General features: G+C 36.0%; 1 protein-coding gene across 2 annotated transcripts in view; it reads left to right on the top strand.

The window, feature by feature from the left end:
* LOC139978984 (nonsense-mediated mRNA decay factor SMG5-like) overlaps nt 1-24338 on the top strand; it is a 34560-nt gene extending 10222 nt beyond the window's left edge. For both annotated transcript variants that reach the window (XM_071989619.1, XM_071989620.1), the window contains exons 10-20: nt 928-1082; nt 3494-3917; nt 4734-4858; nt 5048-5123; nt 5630-5811; nt 6159-6329; nt 7693-7752; nt 8633-8786; nt 16460-16550; nt 18925-19002; nt 22525-24338. In XM_071989619.1, the coding sequence (XP_071845720.1) occupies nt 928-1082; nt 3494-3917; nt 4734-4858; nt 5048-5123; nt 5630-5811; nt 6159-6329; nt 7693-7752; nt 8633-8786; nt 16460-16550; nt 18925-19002; nt 22525-22747 (1739 nt within the window). In that variant the 3' untranslated portion in view covers nt 22748-24338. The remainder of the gene's footprint in view (nt 1-927; nt 1083-3493; nt 3918-4733; nt 4859-5047; nt 5124-5629; nt 5812-6158; nt 6330-7692; nt 7753-8632; nt 8787-16459; nt 16551-18924; nt 19003-22524) is intronic.
* Nucleotides 24339-24742: the final 404 nt, after the last annotated feature.

A 24742-nucleotide genomic window follows, 5' to 3' on the forward strand; every position in this document is an offset into this window, starting at 1 on the left:
TCCCCTTACAATACTAATAGTAGAAAATGCATCCCCTCATAATACTTACAGTAGAAAAAAAAATCCCCTCACAATACTCATAGTAGAAAGTACATCCCCTCACAATACTCATAGTAGAAAGTACATCCCCTTACAATACTCATAGTGGAGAATACATCCCCTCACAATATTTTATAGTATGAAATACATCCCCTTACAATACTCATAGTAGAAAATACATCCCCTCATAATACTTACAGTAGAAAATACATCCCCTCATAATACTTATAGTAGAAAGTACATCCCCTTACAATACTCATAGTGGAGAATACATCCCCTCACAATATTTGATAGTATGAAATACATCCCCTTACAATACTAATAGTAGAAAGTACATCCCCTCACAATACTCATAGTAGAAAGTACATCCCCTTACAATACTCATAGTGGAGAATACATCCCCTCACAATATTTTTTATGGTATGAAATACATCCCCTTACAATACTAATAGTAGAAAATACATCCCCTCATAATACTTATAGTAGAAAGTACATCCCCTTACAATACTCATAGTAAAGAATACATCCCCTCACAATATTTGATAGTATGAAAAACATCCCCTTACAATACTAATAGTAGAAAATACATCCCCTCATAATACTTATAGTAGAAAATACATCCCCTTACAATACTTATAGTAGCAAATACTTTATAAATTCCTCCAAAGGAAACTTTGTTTGACAAGAGATGGATAGCTGGAAGATGATGATACAGTAAGGCTATTTGGGTTTCCTCAAATGGACAAATATGTTGAATTTTTTAAGTTTTCCAACACTTAGATGGAATAAGAAACTATATTCCAAGAAATACTTTTCCCCAAAACATACATTTTTAGGTATGACCCATATGTTTTCTTATGGTTTTTTTTAAACCTTTGCCATCATCAGAGGACATTCCTACCACCAAAGCAGCTTTGGATTATGCTAGCCCTGCCGATACCCTTACTCCTTCCTTAAGTCAGGATGTGGACAGTGATGGTACGGTGAGGCTCGCACAACAGCCCGGAGGTAAAGGAACCAGGTCAAGGAGAAGAAGAAGGAAAGTGAGTGTTGTTAAGACTTGTATTTACAGTCTGCTCTTGATTTGTGAAAGTAAACATACTTACTAACCATGACTTGCTTATAGGAAATGGAAAACATTAAGGTTCCTGCCCACAGATGTCTACTGTCATGTTTAATATCCTGCTTTATTTTATTTTTTAAAATTTTATTTAGGGTGTGGGATTGCTGTGACTTTCATGCCCATTCACTAGTGTTCAAACGATTATGCATAACAGAAAATACCGATTACCGATTATTTTTTTCATAATCGTACCGATTCCGATTCGGATTATTTGAAAAAGAGAAAATATCCCGTTTATATGAAATCGGCAATAAAGTTTGTTATAGAAACAATAATTGTTGTGATTTTCCTGTTTCCTTTTGCTTTCATTGTAATACAAGGCTCTTAGGTATCCTTTTGTTTGTACCAAATTACCTCTGGAGTTTCTCGGAAAGAATTTTTTTTTTTTTTTTTACATATTTCCAAAATATGACCTCCTACCTAGTCAGCACTGTGCTAAGCGAATGGTCTAACCACCTTGACATGTATGTCACCTGTTAATGGCTTGAAATGGGCTAAGAATAGTTACTCAAAATATCCATCTCAAAAAGCATCTCAGATAAACCATCCATCTTCAATCTTTACCAAAGTGTAAAGTTTAATTACATATTGCCTACATTCAGACATTATTTTGTACTTATTTTCAGTATTTTACCATTTATGAACAAATAGAAATGTTACGAACTTAAAGTTAAACATACCTATTCGTTACCTATTTAACTCCATTCAAGTTCAATTAGAAAATGTATGCTCAGGCCAATCAAACTGAAAAGCAAATTGTACCATCGTAACTTGTTTAAATTACTCTAGAATGTTACCAGATTGATGTAAAGAAATACTAACAACTAGAAACTACTCCAATATAAAATACAACATTCCCTCTTTAAGACATAGCACATACCTTCCAAACAAATGCCGATTTCCAGCAAATTGAAAGTTGTAAACTAAGCTACGCATTTTTTTTTTTTGCAAACCGATGGTTAGGCTACATTTCCCATTGACTTAGTGTGGTTGTTAGGCTAACATGAAGGTTGCAGTATTTCATGGATATTTTAGTTCTAGCTAACTGCGTCACAATTTCAGCGAATAAAGAGATGCTTAGGCAAGATTTTCCCGTTGACTACGTGTGGTGTTCGGGTACCATGCGCGACGATAGCAGCAAGGAAAGTATGTAAAAATGCTACGCAAAGTATTGTTTTTTTGTTTTGTTGCAAAACGATGGTTGGGCTACATTTCCCATTGACTTAGTGTGGTTGTTAGGCTAACATGTGGTCGAAGATTGCAGTTTCCATGGATATATTTATTTATTATTTGCGACACAACTAGAGCGAATAAACAGATGGCTAGGTTAGATTTCCATGTTGACTTAGTGTGAAGTAAGGCTACCATGTGGTTGGAGATTTGTGGGGATTTTAGGTTATTGTTGCTGGTACTGGAATTGCTTCGTGGAGGCCGTAATTTGCCAGTGACTTTGCGAGAAGTTCCTGGTGATTGTGCGCGACCCTCCCGCACTGCTTCAAATTTGATGCGGGATTGTGAGAACTGTTTGCGTGATTCGCGCTGCTAAAGCAAACGCATGTCACAATTAATTTTACACAGACACCTGATATAACGAGGGCGATTTTCTTATAGTTCTCTTTTCTTTTTCGCACTCGTAATTGTGCTTTAGGAGGGGTTTTTAGCACTTGCGAGGGCGAATTGCCTGTCGCCCCTGCTTATTTCCGACCCTGTCCAGCACATTCGTTAAATTGGTATTGTTACCATGCTTACTATGCAGAGAAATATGAAGTCGCTAACCACGAGGGAAGCAAAATCGGCGACCCTGGCAGCCTAATTTGATGAAATTACATTGTGAAAGACGTATAGAGGGTGTCATTATTTTAATATTTTGTAGTAAAAGAACAAACCTAATACATCAGTTGATATTTTCAACTTCCGTATGTTTTGAATAATGATATTTTCACCTTCCATATGTTTTTGAATAATCGGTATGACATAACTGGTATTCCATGTCATTTTTACCGATTCCGATTATGTTCCGATTATGCAATAGTTGTACCGATTCCGATTCTGATTAAGTTAATCGTTTGAACACTACCATTCACTATACCTTTCCATCGAGTAAAAATGAAACCGAAGCAGCCGAACCCTAACTTGGTGAAGTTTCCCAATTATTTATTACTCCAAAGTCCTGTCTCTTAAAACCAGCGATATTTCAATTTTTTGAAGTGCGTCCTGTCACCATTCTCACTTCAAAATATGACCACTTTGTTTTAAAGTCAGGTGGTCAGACGCTACTGTTAGAATAGGCAGTACATGATGCAATTGTGAAATGTTTCCTCAAATCAACAGGCTAAAAGTCAGGAGAAGGAACACAGCGATGAGTCCGACCTGAGTGAGGGCGACGAGAGCATGATCAGCAGCCAATCAGATTTCACCTCCTCGGACGACGAAGAAGATCCGTTCGCGATCGATTCGGACAGCGATTATTTCCTGGAACCCAACGATAGTGAAGAGAGAGAAGCCAAGAGGAATGAGAAGTTGCAATCGAAGACTCCAGAGATGATATCGGCGAGCCGTGAAGAGGATAATTCCGACGGGAATCTAAAGGACATCACCTCTCAACTGATGGCCGAGGGGGCTTCGTTACCGCTAGGCAGGAGGAGTATCAAACTAGCTCCGAGTTTTGACGCTTTTACAAAGTCGAGCTCAGAGAGTGACATAGACGTAGGAGTCACGGAGGAGAATTTGGGTGAAAAAGATGAAAAAATTGCAGGTATATTTCATGAGATAAATTCAGGACATCCTTGCCCAAATAACTTTAACAGAAAATTCAGGTTGTCAGAGGGTTGACCAACAGACTCACAGGTATAGACCAGATCAATTTTAGAATATGCTTGTAAAATACAAGTTGGTTAATGTCATTCATGATGTATAGAAAACAAAGAAAAACTATAATTGGGGATGACCAGCTTTCTACTCGGACAACCAAAATCTGTTGTTGAGGTTGACCATGGTATGACCGGCTCATTCAGCGCAAAAAAGAACTCCATCATTCCTTCCAATTCCTTTCCATTAATCTTATAATCAGTCATTTCTGTATTCCAATTTTGTTTGCCAGTTGGTATGATTTGCTTATAGATTAATGTTTTGAAAAGTCAATTTTTCTCCTGGACGATGGACTATTGAGCAAGCGTAAAAAGTTGTCAATACTATTTAAAAGGAACAATTTTCCTGGTAGGGAGAAAGTGATTTCTTTTCTATTTATTTAAAAAGGATATAAATTTCTCATTCAGTTTGGTAGGAATAGCAAAATTCTGTAATATATTTATATTACAGATATATATAGATTTATATCTTGTTTTATATCAGTAGAAATTTGCTATTGTTTTATGCTATTAATGAGTTTTTGTCAAAGTTCCTGATATTGGAGAATCATCATTTTTAATGGGCTCTAAACTTGAATGTGTTGTTTCTCGGTAGGATATGTCCTTATTGTCACCAAGAGGTCACTGCAGACATTAACTTTTATGATTTTCTAAATAAGACTGATAACAAATGCAATATTTTTGCCCTCAAATTTCATTTTCAGATGGACCTGTCATACCCTTGGATCAACTCCTGGAGATTCTATCCAATGACGGACTAATATCAGTCGTTAAGGTTCTCACCGACTGGTTAAGAGCTGAAATAGATACCATTAAATCAACGGCAGAGGTTAGCCTGAAGTTTAGGACACATATTGAGGAAGGAAAGAAGGGTGGAGGTTGGGTGTAAGGTTGAGTTAGTTAAGTGGGTATCATCATTGTTGTCAAAAAGGTGCCATTAGCTGGTTATTAGACTTACTTCTCATTGCAATAACCTCTTTCCATCTGATTCAGATATCTCCTCTTGTCTTATCTCCAGAATTCGCAGACGCTTTGGTCGAGATATGCTGGACTTTTAAACTTTTTGCCAAATGACCTGGAAACGAGATGTGTAGGTAAGACTCACGAGGGAGAAATCTTTCTATAGTGCTTTGATGTGGCTGCGGTTTGGGATGGCCAACCACCTCGGATTCTGAGATATGATATTGGAAATTCTTAGGTGTACGCATTCTGCATGATTTGTCCATAAACTATAGCTTTTGTTTGAAAATTAAAGAGAAAAGGACACAAACATGCACACAACTTTGTTTAACACTCACTCACACACACACACACACATACAATGTAACAATCTGCTTATCCCCTAAAAACACAATTAGGCAATCAACCTCTGCCTCTGAAGACAGTCCACTGAGAATAGAATGTTCTTTTCTCTACGATGCAAAATTAGGATCTTGTCCAATTGGTTTGCAAAATAAACTGATATCGTTATTTGTGAAGAAGATGGGAGCTCTACCATCAAATCTGATTTGACAGTCTCCGTTTAGTCTCAATTATTTTTACGAGACCACAATGTGAGACATAGTCCTGTAACGTCGTCCCTGTTGCTCTGCTTGTATAGATATGTTGGAGTCGAACCATCTGAAGACGATAGTGAAGGATGCACTGCTTCAGGATACTTGGATACAGCCAGTACCACTCACGGAGGACATGGCAGCCCGGAAGATCCCTGTGTTGGAGAACGCCCACAAACTCTTGAACTTCAGACAAGAGTGCATGTTAGATCTTAGTGAAGCAGATGAGGTAAAAATGAAGAAAATGAGATCAATAAATGTCATGAAAATTTATGCAATTTGTCGATAAATCTGGAAAGGTAAAGTTTTGGTTATTATTGAAAAAGTTTAAGAGTCTAAGCTGCTTGTGAGCAGAGCAAAAAAAAAAACTATATAATTATGAACAAATTGTTGCCAAGAGCACAGACATGATAAGGGTGATTGGAATTGGAAAATGGGAGGGGGGGGAAGTTTGTTTTAAATTCATATTTTAGAATTGAATTTATAGTAGTGAGATTTTTTTAGCGAGCTTTAGTAACGGTTATTTCATTTCAGTGTCTCATATTTGAATATTTCTTTTGTTTTTATCATTGCAAGGATCTCATTAGGATCATTTGCCTTAAGAAATTTGGTGAAGTCTTAGCAGGCCTTGATGAAGTAGCATTTCACTGGGACGGGGATACAAAGCATTTTGTGTGCAAGGCCCTGGATGTCTCCGGCATTGATGACCTAATGGAGAAGCAAGAGGCAGAGGAAAAGGCACAAAAAGTAAGATTTAAATTTTTCTTTTATACTTTTTTTCTGGGGGGGGGGGGTGTTGGGGAGCAAAGTGGAGAGATAAAGGAGAAGGAAGTTTCAGAAATTTCAGATGAATGTCCTTTTTGTTTGGATACTGAAAATCTTGTGAGTTAATAGTCTTGTTATACAACTCAGAGGCAGCATTCGCTTTGACCTTTCCCCTTCTTGCCCCTAATATTAGTTTTCATAATTCATAGAGGAAGGAAAGGTAATAAATATTGAGTAAATTCTGAGAAGTTGAATAACCATACCATTAATTGTATTAATTGCTGATATGTCTGTATTGCCTTGCTTTTGTTTATAGATAAATAAACTCTTCCCTTCTTCATGTTATTATTGCACTTCCTTCGTTTTACAGGAATCAGAATTCTGGCTACTTGGGTTTACCTTAACATAGTGGTGGATATTTATATATATAAATTAGACAAAAGCAGAGAAATGAGATATGACTCATAATTGACAAATAATGAGTGCTGCTTTAGAAAATACATTGGAACTTTTGGTCCCCCTGGGATCTTTGTCAGCAATACTTGGCAGTGGAATGGAAAGTACAAAATGTGACACAATGAAAGTATGATGGAATTAGTACCAAATAAACCATGACTTCACAGGAAACGTATTAAGGAGCAAAGAATAGGAAAAATGGATCACATAAGTTTGTGGAACTGGTAGTTGTTTAGGGGTCCCAAGTTTTTGTTGAGGCCGGTGATGAGAGACTTAATACAAAAGATCGGATCGATTTCATTGGTTTATATTCGGTTACAGATTTGAAGTTAGAAGCAATTACAATACATTTTAGGGTTTTGAGAGAATGTCTTTGAAGATTGAAATGTTCGAAAACGGGAAACACTGCCGACAGTAATTTCCGTTGCGGAAACCTCGGTGCCAAAAATTTTGCCATACTACACCGGGCGCTGTGGTGACAATTCCCAAACTTGACTATGGTCTAAGACCCCCCTTCCCTTCCCTTTTCATTCAACTGCCAAGTCAAGTAGGTCTCAGGGGGACCGAAAATTCCAATATATTTTCTAAAACTTTATTCCGTATTTGTCAATTATGAGTCATATCTTGTTTCTCTGGTTTTCTCTAATAAGTAAGTTAATGTGGATTTTCGTTATATTATATATATGTTTATATATATATATATAAATAAATATATATCGTTCGATAGAGGTGGCGGTAGCCAACAGTGGAATGACGACCTTATATATATATATATATATAATCATTTGCCTTGGTTGTATATTTCCATTTCATTTAGTACAGTTTATATATATTTATCATTTATTGTTATGTATTTTTAATACATTCACTTCAAACTTTGTGTTCTCAGGCATTAGCAGAAGAGAAGAAACAAAAGCTTATGAAGAGTATGGCCCAGCTGAGGATGCAGGTAAATGTTTATTTGTTCTTTTATGATCCAAAAATTCAAGATTTGTTTTCACTCTCTTGAATAGAAAACAGAGTCTCAGTAGATGAAGATTACAAATTTAAATGTTAGTAATAATAGTAATAATAATAATAACAGAAGAGTACAAAAAACAAACCAGAAGAGTACACCCAAGATAAAAGATGACGTTGATCAAGAAGATCTCCTATGAAAGAAGATAACAGAAAAGTACACCAAGAACATTATAATAATAATAATATAAAAAAAATCAAGTCATAATTTTACAAAACTGCAAAAAGTTGGATTATATGAGCTACACATTCAGAGAAACTTCTGTATTGCGATGCAAACCTGGAAAATTGATATTTTGTTCAAAGATAGGGTCTAATTTTTGCCACATCATTGCACCACAATGCACTGAAGGACCTTTAAGATGTCATGGTTTACATGAGGACAAAGTGAAAAATATCATGTAAGGGCAACTTTAAGCTTGAGTTTTTGAGAAGATATATGTTTGAAGAGTATCCAAACATTATGTGAGTATTTCCTTACTCTAAAGTTTCTAATACAGTTAATTTGGATCTGTGAGAATATGTTCTGCAAGTATTATTTCTTTCTTCTGTAACCCAATTAAAAATTAATTATTATTTTTTTTCCCGTTCCATTTATATTTAAATAGACTTTTGTATGGTAGGGCTACGTCATAGGCGATGCAGTGCATGATTTGCTCTTCATTAATGTAACATATGGTACTTAACATTCATGTTTACACAGGGTTTGAATTATTAACAATCTACTTGTCATGTTTGTCAAAACATCACTCTTTCTTCTTAAATGACATGACTTGTTGACTTTCTCATTTGATGTTTTTTGTTGTTGTCAGTCTGTGGTTCGTAAACTTGAGGGCAGCATATTGAATGAGGATGAGGGTCTCCCACCGTACGTGATACCCATCGCCGATGTCATGTGCAACCAACTGAATATCATTAGACAGTTGAGCGAGTGTGGACGCTTCGTGGTAGTGATACCTCAAGATGGTAAGACGAATATTGTCATTATGGTTAAAAGATGGTGGATCATCTGTCCTTGCGATGGTATCTGCTAAACCTGATCATGTTTGTAGAGCAGCAAATGGTCTTTGTTGACATTGCACTGTTCTGCGTGCAGGCGTACTGCCTCTATGTAAACTTGTAATGAACAATAATCGGTATCGTCAATGGTGATCGTCGTCATCAACGTCAATGTCGTTGTTGTCGCCATCACTGGTCTGAAAGGCAATTATTCCAAATGTGACCACATATAACTTTGAAGTTTCCACTTCATGTCATGCAGCTATCCAATTGTCAGCTTTAGTATGAGGGAGGGGGTGGGGGTAGGGGGAGGGATTAAAGCTTTTTCAATTTTATTTATTTTTATGGAAGATCAAATTTTGATGGGAATCCATGGATTACTCCTGGATAAACCTCCATTGACCATGTGCCACATTTTATCACTTATATCATTACTACTTATTACTACATTAATGGGGATAGGCTACGGTAACTGCATGCCATTTCCTCTTTTATTGGAATTTGGGAAAATGGAATTTGGGAAAATAGAATTTATTTACCTGGAATGTGAATACACCAGTAAGTGATAAACAAATCCACAGTTTGCCTGTATGGTAAGTGAGCAACAATATGACTCCAATTTTTGGTTTAACTTTTATAGTCAAAATTTGTTTGCATTGAGAGATGTTTTTTGATGTCACTATGTATGTGGTTTAGAGTATTTTTTTGGGGGGCAGTAGCTGATCGATTTTATGACATTTGGCTGTTTCGCAAGGATTTATCTACTTACTTTAAATATATTACTTGAAATTTTACATTATTTCAACCCTGACAACCTTTATAACTGTCTTCCTCCAAGATCAATCACTTTTACTTCCATAGAATCAAGATCTTGTATTCTATTCTGTATTTCTTGGTTAAAATTTACTCCGTTTTGGGTATTCGTAATAACTGCAGATGGTCAATTGAACTGCACAGCTTCAATAACTTGACTTTATGGAAGTTTTAGTGAACACAGGTTGACACACATTGAAAATTAGTACAGCCCTTCTTTTTCTCTGGGCTAGAATAAACTTAAGGCTATTCAACCTGCCAGAATTTTACAGTACGTTAATAATTAATTATTGTTCATATGGTTGAATCTTTTTTTTTTTCAAAACTGTTTGTATACCCTCTTAGACACACATGTTCACCAAGTTTAAAGTCCGTCGATCTAGCTCTGTAAAAGTCAGGGTGATGACGTCTGAGTTTTCCTTGGTTTTTTTTTACCGCATTTTGGTTAAATAGATCATACAGTGAAAATATTTTGACTGCGAATGTTTGCTAGACACTTGGTTTACTACGTATATATTTCAATAACTTTTTATGCATATTTTTCTCTCACCAAATGTGGGTGGGTCCGTCAAAATATGTAAACATACCTGTAGCTATATGGCCAATGTTGTGGGTTTCATCGCCTAACTGCGACATGAAATGTTGTGACATTTAAAGGAATGTATCTGGTAAAAAACACAGTGACTATTACTTCATACTGACAGATAAGCTGTAAATTGTTGTTTAGTCCTAGTGGTATGCACCACAGTGTTCATCATAAGGGGTTTTCAGGGCAGGAGAAATGAACGAACAAACCATTACATCACAGTGCAGGTTCATGACTGCTATAGCAAACGTGACAAATGTATCACATTCCCATGGAAAGTTAAAACCAATCTTCTGGCCACACAATGGGCCTGATAACATCTAAAGCCCACAATGGGGTTTCTCTTTAGTATCATACGGCTTATCTTTGATACAAGGCATTATTCAATATCAAAACACCCGTATCTCAAATATAGATCTAAATTATCTGCTAAATGCATATTAATGGAGTGAGACGTTATTAGCAAATCCCAGCATTTATCACTTCAATGCTAAACTACAAGCCACGAATGTACACAAAGTTGTCCAAGTTGCTGCGAGCTCTCAGTTTGCTGCTGTAGCAGTGCATTTGTAAAGTTGTTCGGCAAAATTAGCTTGGTATACTGTTGCTGTTCTGGTCATATGCTAGTCCATTGCAATCCAACTCCTTAGTACCTTTAAAACTAATTTTCCAGAAAATTGAGGAATGAATTATGATGCTATGAAACCTGTCAAAATAACATGAATTCAGTGAGTAATTATACATAGTATAACTCTCAAAAGACTGAAGGTACATGCTTATAAATATTTTTTTTTAATAATTAAAATTTTGCAATTTATTTCAACTTGCCCTTTTTACAATTCAAGTCAATTTAACAAGTTAATTTTAAGCAAAATGTACCCTGTTTTGGTCTTCACATTTTGCAATTAGCAACTAGCTTATATTTTGTAGAATCTGATTTGGACTTTATCCAAGTTTACGACAAATCGTAAGATCTCATAATTTGTCTCCATCATTTAAAGAGGTTTGCTCTGGTTCGTACTGAATATGCCACACAAATCAGCCGTTTATATCCTGTTCCATCCACTTACGCCTAGCAGATCCATGTTTTGACGCAAATAGATTGAAGTACTTTTTCTGGCCCCAAACTGTGTAATATACCCCATTAATCACTCTGAGGTAATGTTTAAAGCTTCACATCAAATCGGAAGTACAAACTAACTTAGACCAAGGCAGACTGCTGTGAGAGGTATGTGTGTCCGGGGAGTGTAATGTTGATATTTGCTTTGAAGGTATTAATCTTTCAGACAAGGTAAAGCCAATATTCTGGCATCTGCATCTGCTCCGACACAGATACAATCAAACAAAAATTAAATGTTGTGTAAACGTTTCTTTTGAATGTAGCGTGAAACTACCATGCAGATGCAGATAACTGGATTAAACAATGAATATAAAAACACGGAATGAAGTTTATGAAAAAGTACTGATATGGAAAAACACTGAATAAAGCACTGAAATGTAAAACACTGAATGAAAAACAAGTGTATGAAAAAATACTGAATGAAAATATAACACTAAATGACAAACACTGAATGTAAAAAACACTGAATAAGAAACAAATGTATGAAAGAATACTGAATGATATGAAGAAACAAGTGTATGAATACTGAAAGAACAAACACTGAATGAAAAACAAGTGTATGAATACTGAATGAAAAAACACTGAATGAAAAAAGAAAGTGTATTGATACTGAATGAAAAAACACTGAATGAAAAATGAAGTGTATGAATACTGAATGAAAAAACACTGAATGAAAAAGAAGTGTATGAATACTGAATGAAAAAACACTGAATGAAAAATTAAAAACACTGCAGGAAACACTCAATGCGGCTTTCAGCTGTGATAATCACTCGTATGTATTGATTTTCTTTCCTTCCACAACCAGTTTCTTGCTGGTTAAATCACTGTGCTGTATATATTTGAACAAGCAAGTTTCAATTCCTTTATGGCATGAAATTCTGGGAACATCAGTCCATAATAATTTTATCTACCTATTCAGGGTATTCCAGGCAGCTTTAACAGACAAAGAGAAATTAAAAATTGTTAGCCCTTATATTGTAGTAACCCTTTGTGCAAACTTCCAAGTAGTTAACTAAGTGGTACTTGGTTTGCCCTCCCCCCCCCAAAAAAACCCTAATTATCTCATCATTGGCCAAAAAAAATGAATGCAAAATATTTCTGTACTCTGAGATTGTGATGTAGTTTTTAATTATATCATAGCAGTTGCGACTGATTTCTATGCTGGTCATTTCAATTCAGTTTTTAGTTTTCTCATTTTCCAAGGTAAGTTTGATTATGGGGCATCGATCTTCATTATTTGTATGCAATTCCGCTAGGCTTGTGGTCTGCAGTTCTAATCTGAGGCAGACACAAGCAGGAAGTTGTTACTGCTTACGACTGTTTGCCTCAGACATAAAATTTAGTTAAATTGAGCTGACATTGTTGGATGGTTTTTGGATGGTACCCTTCAATTCAGATTATATGACATGCTTCCCCTTTCCATTACTCTAAGTCTTGATTTTAAAGCTGAGCTTTCAGTTTGCTTATAACTTTGCGGTCTCTCTCACCAAGCCATGTAATATTTACACATCATGGAGCTCTCCAGCCACGCTCAAAACCAACAGAGGGCTCTGTCGTACTGACCCTATCTAGTTCGGCAGAACTCAACAAGCTGCACTGTCTGGACGACAGATCGTAACAGTACCGCTAGTTGATCACTTATTTTGTATACAATTTCATTCACAATTATAAAATCAAAGAGATTTGTAGAAACATATTTTTTAAGTTCCAAGTTAATCTAATTGTTTTAAGTCCCATAACTTTTGTTTCCTAAAGTTCTTTGTCATTTGGCCAAACTGCACAACTAGATCCTTTGACCGGTCAATCACCCAGTGCATCTGTATGCAAGTTTAAACTGGATCCTTGGACTGGTCAATCACCCAACGTGTCTGTATGCAAGTTTAAACTGGATCCTTGGACTGGTCAATCATCTAGTGTGTCTGTATTCAAGTTTAAACTGGATCCTTGGACTGGTCAATCATCTAGACTGTCTGTATGCAAGTTGAAACTGGATCCTTTGACTGGTCAATCACCCAGCGTTTCTGTATGCAAGTTGAAACTGGATACACGTAAAAAGTGGATTGAATTCCAGTAACTGTTCAAATCAGATACCTAGAAAGCAATTGAATGTTACCTGAAACTTGACTGATAAGTAGCATTTAGTCTTTTACTTTAAATTTTGAAACCTTGGAAGTTTTTTACCATTTGGGGTACAGTCCTACTCAAGAGGTTTATAGGTTTATATGGTTGAAATTATTTGCCCGAAACTATGGAAATGATCAATGTTTTAATTCAATAACATTTGTGTCCCACAAATTTGGTGTTACTTTTTTTTTTTTTTTGGCATTTGAATTTGCAAACCTTACATCTAATTTTCATGATTCCTGGTTTGATATATCCGTGGACGAAACAAACAGATTAAGTTTTCATGTAGCTTTAATGCTACCAGCAGACTTTAGTTAATGATCTTACCACTGGTTGCATTTCATTTCCGAACTTACATATAAACCACATTCTTGTTCTACAGCACATCTGTAAAACAAGTAAAAAGTGGATTGAATTCCAGTTAAAGCAGCATTTTGCGTTGATTCTCGAGATTTCCCAATACTATCTACTATATCCGGTACTATACCAATGACGTAAACTAAGCTAACTGTAAAGTTTCAACTCAAACTATTCCCGAAAAGTGCAAAAATATGACATTTTCTGGTTTTCGTATTTTGAATCTTTGTTCAAAACAGATACCTAGAAAGCAATTGAATGTTACCTGAAACTTGACTGCTAAGTAGCATTTTATAAAGTTTTAACTAAATATTTAACAACATCTTCCTTGATTTTGTCTGTTTTGATTTTCGTTTTCTTTCTCTTTCAAAGTACAACATTTAATTAGTGTTAAAGGGAATTTTTGAGATTGTGCAATGTGAAAACTTTCTTTATTATTGTTGTACTCATATTAATCTCAAATTAATTTTCTTAAGAGCATATTGCATTTAATTATCGCCTCAAAGTGACGCCTGCATACCATTAATTGTGTTCCTTACGCTACTTCAAACACTTACCAAACTTAGTTTGTGTGAAAAACGTCTCCAATCATAAAAACTTTAGCAAAAGGATGGATATTTTCATCAGCAAAATAGCTAATTATCCAATGATAAGACATGCCTATAAACATTCTCTCTATAAAATATGCTTTTCATGCGTAAAGGCCACGTCGGGTTGCATCAGTACTGAGCAATACCGGTGAAATTCCTGGATTACTGAGTGTTCCATATACTATACCAGTGTGTGGGCGAGATATATATGTATGTAAACAGTACAGTGCATTAAAGTCCTATGCGAACGTTTTAAAATGAGCTTGCATGTAGCTTTGAAAATCTTTCTATTTAGCAACACATACCAGCTTAGAAATTAAACCCTTTGAAATGTAAAATGAAACTTAATTGTATTAAATTTACAATATAAACTTGAAGAAACCCTGACGCAAACCGCCATTAGTTATACAGAAAATTCAAGCCCAAAGTCGGCATTGACTGAAGATGCTATAACGTGTGGTCGATCACGAATCGGACAGAAAATACCCACTCACCGATTGGTCAATTCGAAGAACACATTTAATTGAAATTTTGAGAAACAAGTAGCGAAATGGACTGTGGATTATATTGAAGGCCTAATGCCTTAGGACTAAGTCTAGTCTATTATTTAGTGTATTTATACGCTTTGCATTTTCCATGATTGATTCATTTCAGGAACATCTAATAAACAAACTAAGGTCACTTGTTAGTAATACACTAATAGTATGTACAGGCTGCAAATAATATACCTATCATTTTCCCGTGTTAGGGTAGCTGGTGTGTTTGTGTGAAGGAAATCTTCAATGTGCATAATGAATATTTGTATACTTCTATTAAGAGCTTATTTTTCTGCTTTTTGGAGGTTTTGATTGGCAGTTATCGTTACGTGTAAAAGAAATTGCTAAAGCTCATTGCTCAGTTACATCTAGTAGAATAGGCCTAGTACATATAAAATGAGCAAAAGAGGCAGTTGTTATTGTCAGACGTCACGTGATAGAGATGATTTGATTGGTTGATTTTAAACTATGAATAAGAAAGGTGTGGTGTGCATGCATAATTGTTTGGGCCAACAATATTGTGGATTTTTATGAAAAGGTTAATTCACATTAATTAGGGCTCGCCAAGTAAAAATTCTATCAAAGTACTCTCTCTTTCATCAGTCGCAAGTTGCTGATATGTAAATGAATGTAAGTGACAACGGAATGGTAAAAAATGCCAGATAAACGCAATATGGACCTTTGAGTTTGTTCTAGTGCTACATTTTGTCATATTTAAGAAACCCATAAATATTTGGAATAAATTCAATATATTCAAATTGATTTTGTTTTTCTTTGAGTTGAAATAAACTTTTGTAAAAACTTAATAATTTATGATGTATATTTTGAACAATTGCTATTAAACTTTTCTCCTTTAAACCCAATTTTGTAATCAACAAACCCTTTAAATTTGCTGAACAAAGTTTCCAGTTGAGGTGGACTCAAGAAAGAATGATTAAATACTGTCGCTAATATCGCAAACTGCCAATTTATCACTGCCATAATGTAATAATAAGTCATTTATTAACCTCTGTCAGATCAAAAAGAAAATGTGAAGGGTTGTTAAAGTCTTGCCTTTAATTATCTTGTTATGTACAAAATACTGTTTGTGTAGCCAAGACTTTGTCTGCATGTTACAGCAGTTTTTGCCCTGTATTATTTGTACTTTTCTCCCATGGTGTTATTTATTTGTCCCATTCTTTAGTTTTCTAAGGTAGAGGGAGCTAAAAAGCAAAAAGATTGTTATCAATGATCGGACCTGGATCCTTCAATCTTAAGTTAAATAGTTTTTGTATCGATGTTTTTTTGATATTTTTTTATTTTATTTTTAGGCCTCTGTACATATATTTACTATCTGACAGATATTGAAAAATATTCTTAACTATATTCTAATGTGATTCATTACAATTACAGATATTTTTTGCTCTGTTTGCCCTTATTTTTTCTTTTTTTCTCTCAAGGTGACTCGCATAACTTAGTTATTCGTTTTCATGGCTGAAACATTTCTCTTTCTCTCTCTCTCATTTATCTTGCAGTTATGTCTTCTTTGGATGTTGCCAAGAAACAGCAGGTCAAGGCTAGAGAAGCGATCAAATTTTTAGAGAAGGAATTTCAGAGAGGAAACAAGTAAGTTATGCCGTACTCTAAAAAATGCCTAGGAACGTCGGAAATGTACAAAAGTTCATTTCTTGAATAATGGTTCTGTGACATCTCATTCAATATAAACAGAGTGAGTTTTATAAAGTTGGAAAAGACAAGCAGGAACACTTTATGAATGTTACCGTGGGAACTAAGTGTGCTTAATTAAGTAGTCTAGGATACATTACGACATATTTTGTCAAGCGAACCTGAGAGGAATCATTGCATTTATACACAGGCAAGAATCCTACTGGACATTAATGGATTTGTGGTGTAGCCGTTGAGCAGGCATAGTGACTCCGTAGAAAATCTACATGGAGGATATTACATTTATGGTTGTAAAAATGGTAGCTGTAATAAAAAATTGAATTGAGGCAGTTATGTGGTAAATATACTAATTACTGACACCATGGAAACTAAAAAAAGAGGATATATTGTTTTTGCTGGTTGTAAATCTGTTACTTTTTGTACCAAACCTACAGAAAGAATATGACATTGATGGTTGTAGAGTGCGACTTTGCGTTTGCTGTTAACTGATTAGATGAATGAATATTGTAATAAGTCGTTCACACTCAAACTCCCATTCCCAAACCTACCCTGACTCCCAACCCCCCCCCCCCACATCAGACCAATACCACTCACTCCCTTATAGTTTTATTCTCCATTGTTGATAAACACAAGTTGTGTGTGCGTATTGTTTTCGATCAGGTGATCACACACAAAAATTCTCGTAATTTTGTCATTAAAGGATGTGTGGACAGCTTGAATTTCAGGAAACTTTATATGTGTTTACACAACACAAGGATGTTCTTATAGGTGCAAGGAGAGACAAATTGCCATATATTAATATTGTTTTAACCTTGTTTCATCAGCTTGATACATGAAGTAATTTAAATCGAAGGGGAAAGCTTAAACAGTTTACAAACTCACCGATAACAAGTATTATGATGTAGTAAAAGAGAAGAGATTGATGTTCAAGCAAAAAATGTCACTCTGCAAGAAACAGGAAATAAAATAGCTGAAGACTATGAAGTCAGCAGTTTTTATCAGACACTGTAAAACTGGCACAATATTAATGTAATGTGTGTAAAAGCTATATATGTATGGATCCGACTTTCTTTTCTTTTGTGTTTAATTTTACTTACTTTTTTACTGCTCAAAATAGTGTCATAAAATCAGGAAATGAGAAGCAAACTCAAACAAATTCCTGCAATGGAGATAATTTGACAGTTAAAAATGGTGTGATATCTACTATCCATAGAACTATTTATAGTGGTGCCTTATAGTTTGAGATATTACTGTATTGTCTGTTTGTATGTGGTTTGGTCTGTCTGTGCATATGTCTGTCTGTATCTGTGGTGAGCCTCAAGGGCAATCCATGTCTACATATCCCAATGTCTGACTTTGTGACTAGAATAATACTTTCAGAGCATAAAAAGTATTTAACTGGAAGGATCAAAACTCATTGAAAATTATCCTCATACGAAATATTAAGATTAACAGACTAAAACCTCTATGTGTTTTGGAAATATTAATTAAAATTGAGCCTATGTGGAAATAGACATGTGAAAGTTCATTAACAAGTGACGCTACAGAGATCTCTTGCAAACAAAACTTTTGTTCTTATGTCTCTCATTTGTTATCTTGGCACGTAGTAGGTATTGAGAGAAGATTCGTTTGTCACTTCAATTTCCTGTTTGTTAATTGCAAGGAGAGGACTTTTGTGAAAAGTCACCGAGAAGGTGACAATAAGTAGCTTTTTATGGAGGGTTAGGTGGAGGGTTAGGGGGATGGAGGGGCTGGATGGACCTTTAGAACTATGCATATAGCAGTATATTGCCTCTGTTCATTTATTTTCTTTCATCACCCTCGGGTGTACTGCAAAGCGACTTTGACATTTTACATGCTAATTTTGCATGATACTGGGGAGTGTATCTGTCAAATGACGGTGGGTATCAAAATAAACATAGACTGTTGGTATGGGATTCATGCTTTAAAACTACTGTCCAGATTAGGAATTCTTCCCACAAAGCTGTGGTGGACTGGATAAATGCTGAGGTCTTAGAGAGCAATGACACCTAGCTAATGGAGGTTGTGGGTTTTAGCCCTGGCTGTCTAAAGTTAGGTAGGGTTTTTTTTTTGTATCCAGGAGAAAACCATGGCATTCCTATCAGATATGGTTAAAATAGTCCATGGTGAGTTAAAACCGTTATTTGGATAGCCACCCAATGTGGAGTGTGAATTAATATACGGTAAGCCATGAGGCATTTCACACATGTGCATGTGGCTGTGAGACATTGTAAAAATAACTGCCTTCTGGGGCTGATGTTATTATTAAAGCTATATTGCTTTAATTGTACAGGTACATTAAGGCACAGAAGGAAAAGGAAATGGTGAACCTTGATGACAAGAAGAAGGGTAAAGAAGATAAGCTGGTCAAGTAAGTGTTTCTTATGATTTATAATAGCTTATCAGATTGATACCGGTGGAGAGGGATGGGTGGGGAGAGGGGTCAAGGGGTGACCGCTCATCTCCCCCTTAGAAAAAGGGTAACAAAGACCAGCTGGTCAAGTGAGTGTGTCTTCATCATTTATCATAGATTATCAGATTGATACTGGTGGAGAGGGGAGGGGGTCAAGGAATGACCGATATAGAGCTGTCAGTGATTTAAACTGTGCACCACAAGTTCTTTTCAATCTTCATTTCCCTGCCCTCAGCCCCCCCCCCCTTCTACACTTTCTCATAAAAAATATATTTCTCTGTCCAAGGGTAATGTTATAATTTACGGATTCAGACTTCATAATTATCTGATCTGCTTTAATCATTTTGGAGTTTTTGGTCAGAGATAAGGAAAGAAGGTGTATTAAATACTGTAAAATATGTTCTATCTTCCCAAAGGAAAATTGAGAATATTCAAGTTCATATGTTCAATTTGACATCAATGATAGGGGGTGGGGGGGGGGGGGTAGGAGTGGGTGTTCAATACTGTAAATATGTTCAGCACCAAGGCCCAAGGAAAATAAGAGGAACATGGATGACATGGTTGTATGAGGCAATTTGACATCAATGATAGGGGGTGAGGGGGGGTTGGGAGTGGGTGTTCAATACTCTATATATGTTCAGCACCAAGGCCCAAGGAAAATAAGAGGAAACATGGATCACATGGTCGTATGAGGCAACTTGACATCAGTGATGTTGCATGGTTTGCCATCAGTGTTGCCACCAACGTGCCATCATTTCTGCCTCCTTTCGATGACGTCGGGTGGATCATGTTAGAGACTCTTGTAGCAGCTCTCTGGTTATGTTAAATATCTTGTATAATGTAATGTATCCTTTCATTATTCTGGCATCAAGATGTCTGCTTGAATGCTGATAGAGTTTTAACCGCCATGAGATAAAACGTTCTGCCCATCTCCGTTTCCTTGGATGTGTAGATCATGGTCCTGTTAATTCAAATGCAGATGAGTGCCTTGTTTGATAGTAACCAGAAGTATTGTCTGGGACTTTTTGATTTTGGATGGAGTCATGGTGGCCTACCCCTACTCCCTCCCTCTCCCCCACCCCCTCTCAAAGAAAAAGAAGAAAAAAAATGACTCTCGTAAAATAAATAAAAGTGTCAGACTGGAAATCACACCAATATCGTATCACTTAAGACCTCTGAGAAGGTTGCTTAGGCCTTTATCAAAGGTTACTATGCTCTCTTCATTCTTTCAAATATTTTAGCACTTTTTGAAGTTTCACAGTTGTTAATAATTAAGAAGAACAAGACATCCCATGACATATCTTCATTAAGAGTTATATACTGAAAGGACAAGCTCAGGGAGTATGCATGCAAAACAAATAAACTGCTTTAAGCTGCCTACGCTGTATCCTTTTGTTTATAAACATGATTGATTATTTTTTTATAAGAAGGAAAGTTAAGCCAATTTCAAATTGTAGATTGCAGTGAAAGTGATAATTACTGTTTCACTTAAATTACCCTACACTTGAATTGATGATGAAATCATTATTCTTTCACTTCCTTATCATATCATGTAGAACTTTGGTTACCTGCCAGACTATTCTTATCCCAGGGTTCCTAGCATATCCAGATCCAACATTCCAACTCTTCAAATTGTATAATGCTGGACACGTATTTCAGAGCAAATTTTTTAAGGATTTTTCTCTGGTTGTCCCACGGACATATCAGGACTTACAATTTGGTCATCTGAACAGTAAATTTGGTTGTCTGAAACAAAACATAGCTAAAATATGGAAAATGTTCAGTAAGTCCACTGTAGGATGTACACTGTAGGAGAGAGAGATGTGTAGGTTGGTGAACAGAGCAGCAGCTTATAGGGCGATAGCATATTTACCACTTTACCTATCTGGGGGTTGGCCCTGTTTTAGTTATAATCTGTGAATCTGAAGTTGACGTAAACAACTAGTCCTCTGTAGGACAACTCCCACAGCAGATGCAAATCGTCTCAGTAGCTTCACTTTCTTATATTTTATAAATTTCTGAAGTTTCTGAAGTAAACTGTGCATTACCAAAAGGAGGCTGTTCAGAAAAGTAGACAGTAAATTAATAAACAGACAGGAATTATGATATCATAGGAGTGATAGCTTAGTAGAGGTCATCAACTGCGCAGACACACGTCTGCAGTTTTCGTAATGTAACTGAAAGTTTTCTTCCCATCGAGTGTTAAGTGGAGTCGCTGAAGCTTGTTACAACTGACAGATGATAATAAGTGTAAAATTCCATAAATTAACTTTCCTTTTAGTCAAACCATAATTGTTGTGAGGAAGGTAATTGCCTATGGCTTCAGAAGTTAAAAGGCCCAGGTTAAACTTTGATTAGTTGGTGTGTCACAGTATGCATGGAGGGGCAAAACTATCAGTATCAGTAGGACTAGATACACAATATTTTGTTTATGTTGAGTTTGTTAGTAATGTAGATACATGTTTGTCTCAGTCCCAATCTTTTCTTCTATTTGCCCCAATTTTTATTTTTTCCACCTTTCCTACATTTGTCCTTTCATTTTGGTATACTGGACAAGCTGTTTTGTAATTAATTGTTACTGAATGTTTATTTGTTCAAAGTATCTAGAAGTACTTGTGTCTTAATTGAATTCACCTTGTAGTGTTTTGAAGACACGGTCTGCATTTGAAGACCAAAATACGCTTCATATCACTATTTCACACGCACTAGAAGGCTACAGATCTCATCCAAGTGGATCATGTAAAGCAAATGATTTATGAATGGACGACCTGCTTTGCACAGGTTTGGTGAAACAATGGACACCGTCAAAGGATTGGTCCATTCCTCTGACCATTTCTGATATCTATCTAGTCCATGTAATACCTCGAGGAGGGGAGAGAAGATTTAACCGACTTCGAGTTTGTTTCTTAACTCTTTTACCAATCGATAATGTCTACAAAACTTACTGAATGAAAAGAACAACACTTGTTGTTGACATAGTTATTGGCCATATTTGAAATATCAAAATAACATCATTTTCTGCAAAGTTTCGATAGGTTGTGTTTCTTCAAAGTCTTCGAAAGGTTGTTTTTCCATTTTTGAGATTGATGACGTGAGACACAAGGTTCCTTCTCTGTGAAATAAGAGCTATGAATGAGTTCTTGATATTAATAGAGTCAGTATAGTTTAATAATACATGTATATTTAACCTGCAGTTTTCCTCAGGCCATCAATATATATCCTACTGAGTCTACTGACCAAGTCATGTGGTATTGACCCATAACTCACTGCCCCTACAACGTTACTGAAAGATCGGCGTGTGGTTTACGAGTTATCAACCTTTTTTAATCCCATGACAGAAAATTGTGTGTCCCACAAATTCAGTGCAATGTGTTACTACCTTATTATACCTTTTGAACGGTTTATACTTCATTTCCTTGTTTCGGTTCGCATGTTACCAGGTATAACCTTTTCATGTCACATTTCCCCCCTTTCTTGTAGGTCCTTTTATAGTCTTGTAGAGTGTGGAGCTTACTTTGCCGAACAGGAACCTTCCGTTGGGCCAGTCAAGTCGTCGTCAGGTTTAGTCGTGATACTAACGGACACCGCCTTCACCAGATACCAAAACCCAGCCTTGCAGTATGCCATCAAAATGGCTAAAGAGTACGGTGTGGAAACCTGCCATGTGGTCGAATTTCACAAGAAATGGAAAGAAATCAACTAACTGAAAGAGGAAGTGTTCTCCATTGGGGGGGGGGGAGGTTTAATGTTATATTGTTTACCCCAGAAGCAAGAACTATTGCTTTATGTAAAAAGGATTGCAGATCTGTCTTCCCCTACAGTACTTGACCAGACAAGAATGTGTTAAGCAGGAAACAGTTTCCTAGAAATTGAGCATGTTTTGTTGAAATGAAAATATAAAAAAAACAAAGAACATTAATGACAGGATGTTCAATGCAGAAAGAAAAAACAAAATTAGGGAATATTATATCTATAAGTTAATCCAACAACAGAAAGCTGACTAGGAAATGATATTAAACAAATATGAAAAGAGGAAAGATATGGTAGCCTAGAAATGGGATTTTAAACCAGTGAGCTCAGGAGATTATGAGACCTTACATTCTATCAACTGAAGATTTGATAGCAATTTAGTCCATTGCTCAGTTGTAACTTGCTATGTTACAGTAGGTACATCGCACAGAGTACAGGGTGTTGTACATTAAGAAAAGAAAAGATTAAAAACTGCATCAACTTCGTTGACTGTGGAAAAAGAAACAAAAAGAAGAGTAGTATTTGTGTATTGGTTGATAAATTTTAGGTTGAACAAATGCAAATATTTTCTCACACATCACATGTAACTTGTTGGAAGCACTTGGTTTAGTCTCACTACTGGAATCGCATTACTGTATTCAACCTCCACCAGATTCTCTCAAAAAATGGGTACAAAACTCCTCATGGACTACCCTGAAGTACCCTTTCAAACCTCCTACCCTATCTCCCCCCCCCCCCCATCAGACCCCCAAAATAGCAAGTTGTTAAAAGGTCAGTGGTAACAATAGGCAATGTGTGCCTTGATTGTTGTATGCAAATTTCGCTAGCTTAGGTATGTCTGCTCTCTATTCGTTCAGTAAGTGTACTACCTAAGCATATGGTTTCTGCTTAAGTGTGTAAAGGCATAAGAAGGAAAAGAAACCTGCTTTGAGTGAACAGAATTATGCAAATATAACTAATGTTTGTCTATGACTTCTGTGTTATTAATCCAATATTTTCCTGTATGTTGCTGTTTGATTAGCTCATTGACGGAAGGATGGGGGTGAGGGGAGTGATGGGGTTCCATGACATGGTTGCATCTCTATTCAGTAACATACGTCAACTTAGATATGTATTGGCCATTAATACTGACTTAACATGTAAAAGTGTACTGAAAGATATGAAAAATTGAGATTGGTATTGAGAAAATCATTACCAGATACAGTCTGACGCATTGCAAATGTGCATTTCCATTTTTCAATTCTGTGTGGTAGTGTCAATTTATCATTGTATTTGTGGACATGCATGAAGTGTGCATGGTAGATTCACCCGTATATGTATGGTACAGAGTATTTGTTTAAAATCCTAGTACATCATGTGGTGCCACGCTCTAGGAGGCTATTCACTAGGTATACAACTTCGCACATATAGCGAAGTATAAAATATTTATCAAAGCTAACCAGTGTCTTAATATCTTACTTCAAACTCCTGTTATGATTGCTAAATGTAAACTCTTACCTTTGTTAAAGGTAGACTCTTGGGTGAAAATAAATTCTTAAAATGTACTCTATCAAATTAGCTGTTGATTTTCTGAAGGCAGAAGGAATGTTTGCAGTCATAAATGTTTGTAAATATGTGAGAATTTATTTTCAATTGATGCCATATCTTGTTGAGTAAAAAGGACCCTTTTGGAGATATTTCTTGCATTTGGTGGAAGTCAAAATCTGATTTTAGATCAATCCCAAATCTGGTCAGTGGTAAATTTCTGCTAAAATACCACTTGATTGAACTCAAGAATTTGCATTTATATTGTTTGAAGGGGGAGCAAGAACCTCATCGGTTTTTACTTATGGTCAAATATCAGTTCAGGTCAAGTGTCAACTGCAGTGGCTGAGCGTCCATACAGTCAGGGGGGGAGATGCCCGCCCCACCCTGGCGGACTTAAAAGGACTGCTAGCGCCCTTTTCAG

Source organism: Apostichopus japonicus, chromosome 13 (genome assembly GCF_037975245.1).
Source record: "Apostichopus japonicus isolate 1M-3 chromosome 13, ASM3797524v1, whole genome shotgun sequence".
In the NCBI taxonomy this organism is placed as follows: Eukaryota; Metazoa; Echinodermata; class Holothuroidea; order Aspidochirotida; family Stichopodidae; genus Apostichopus; species Apostichopus japonicus.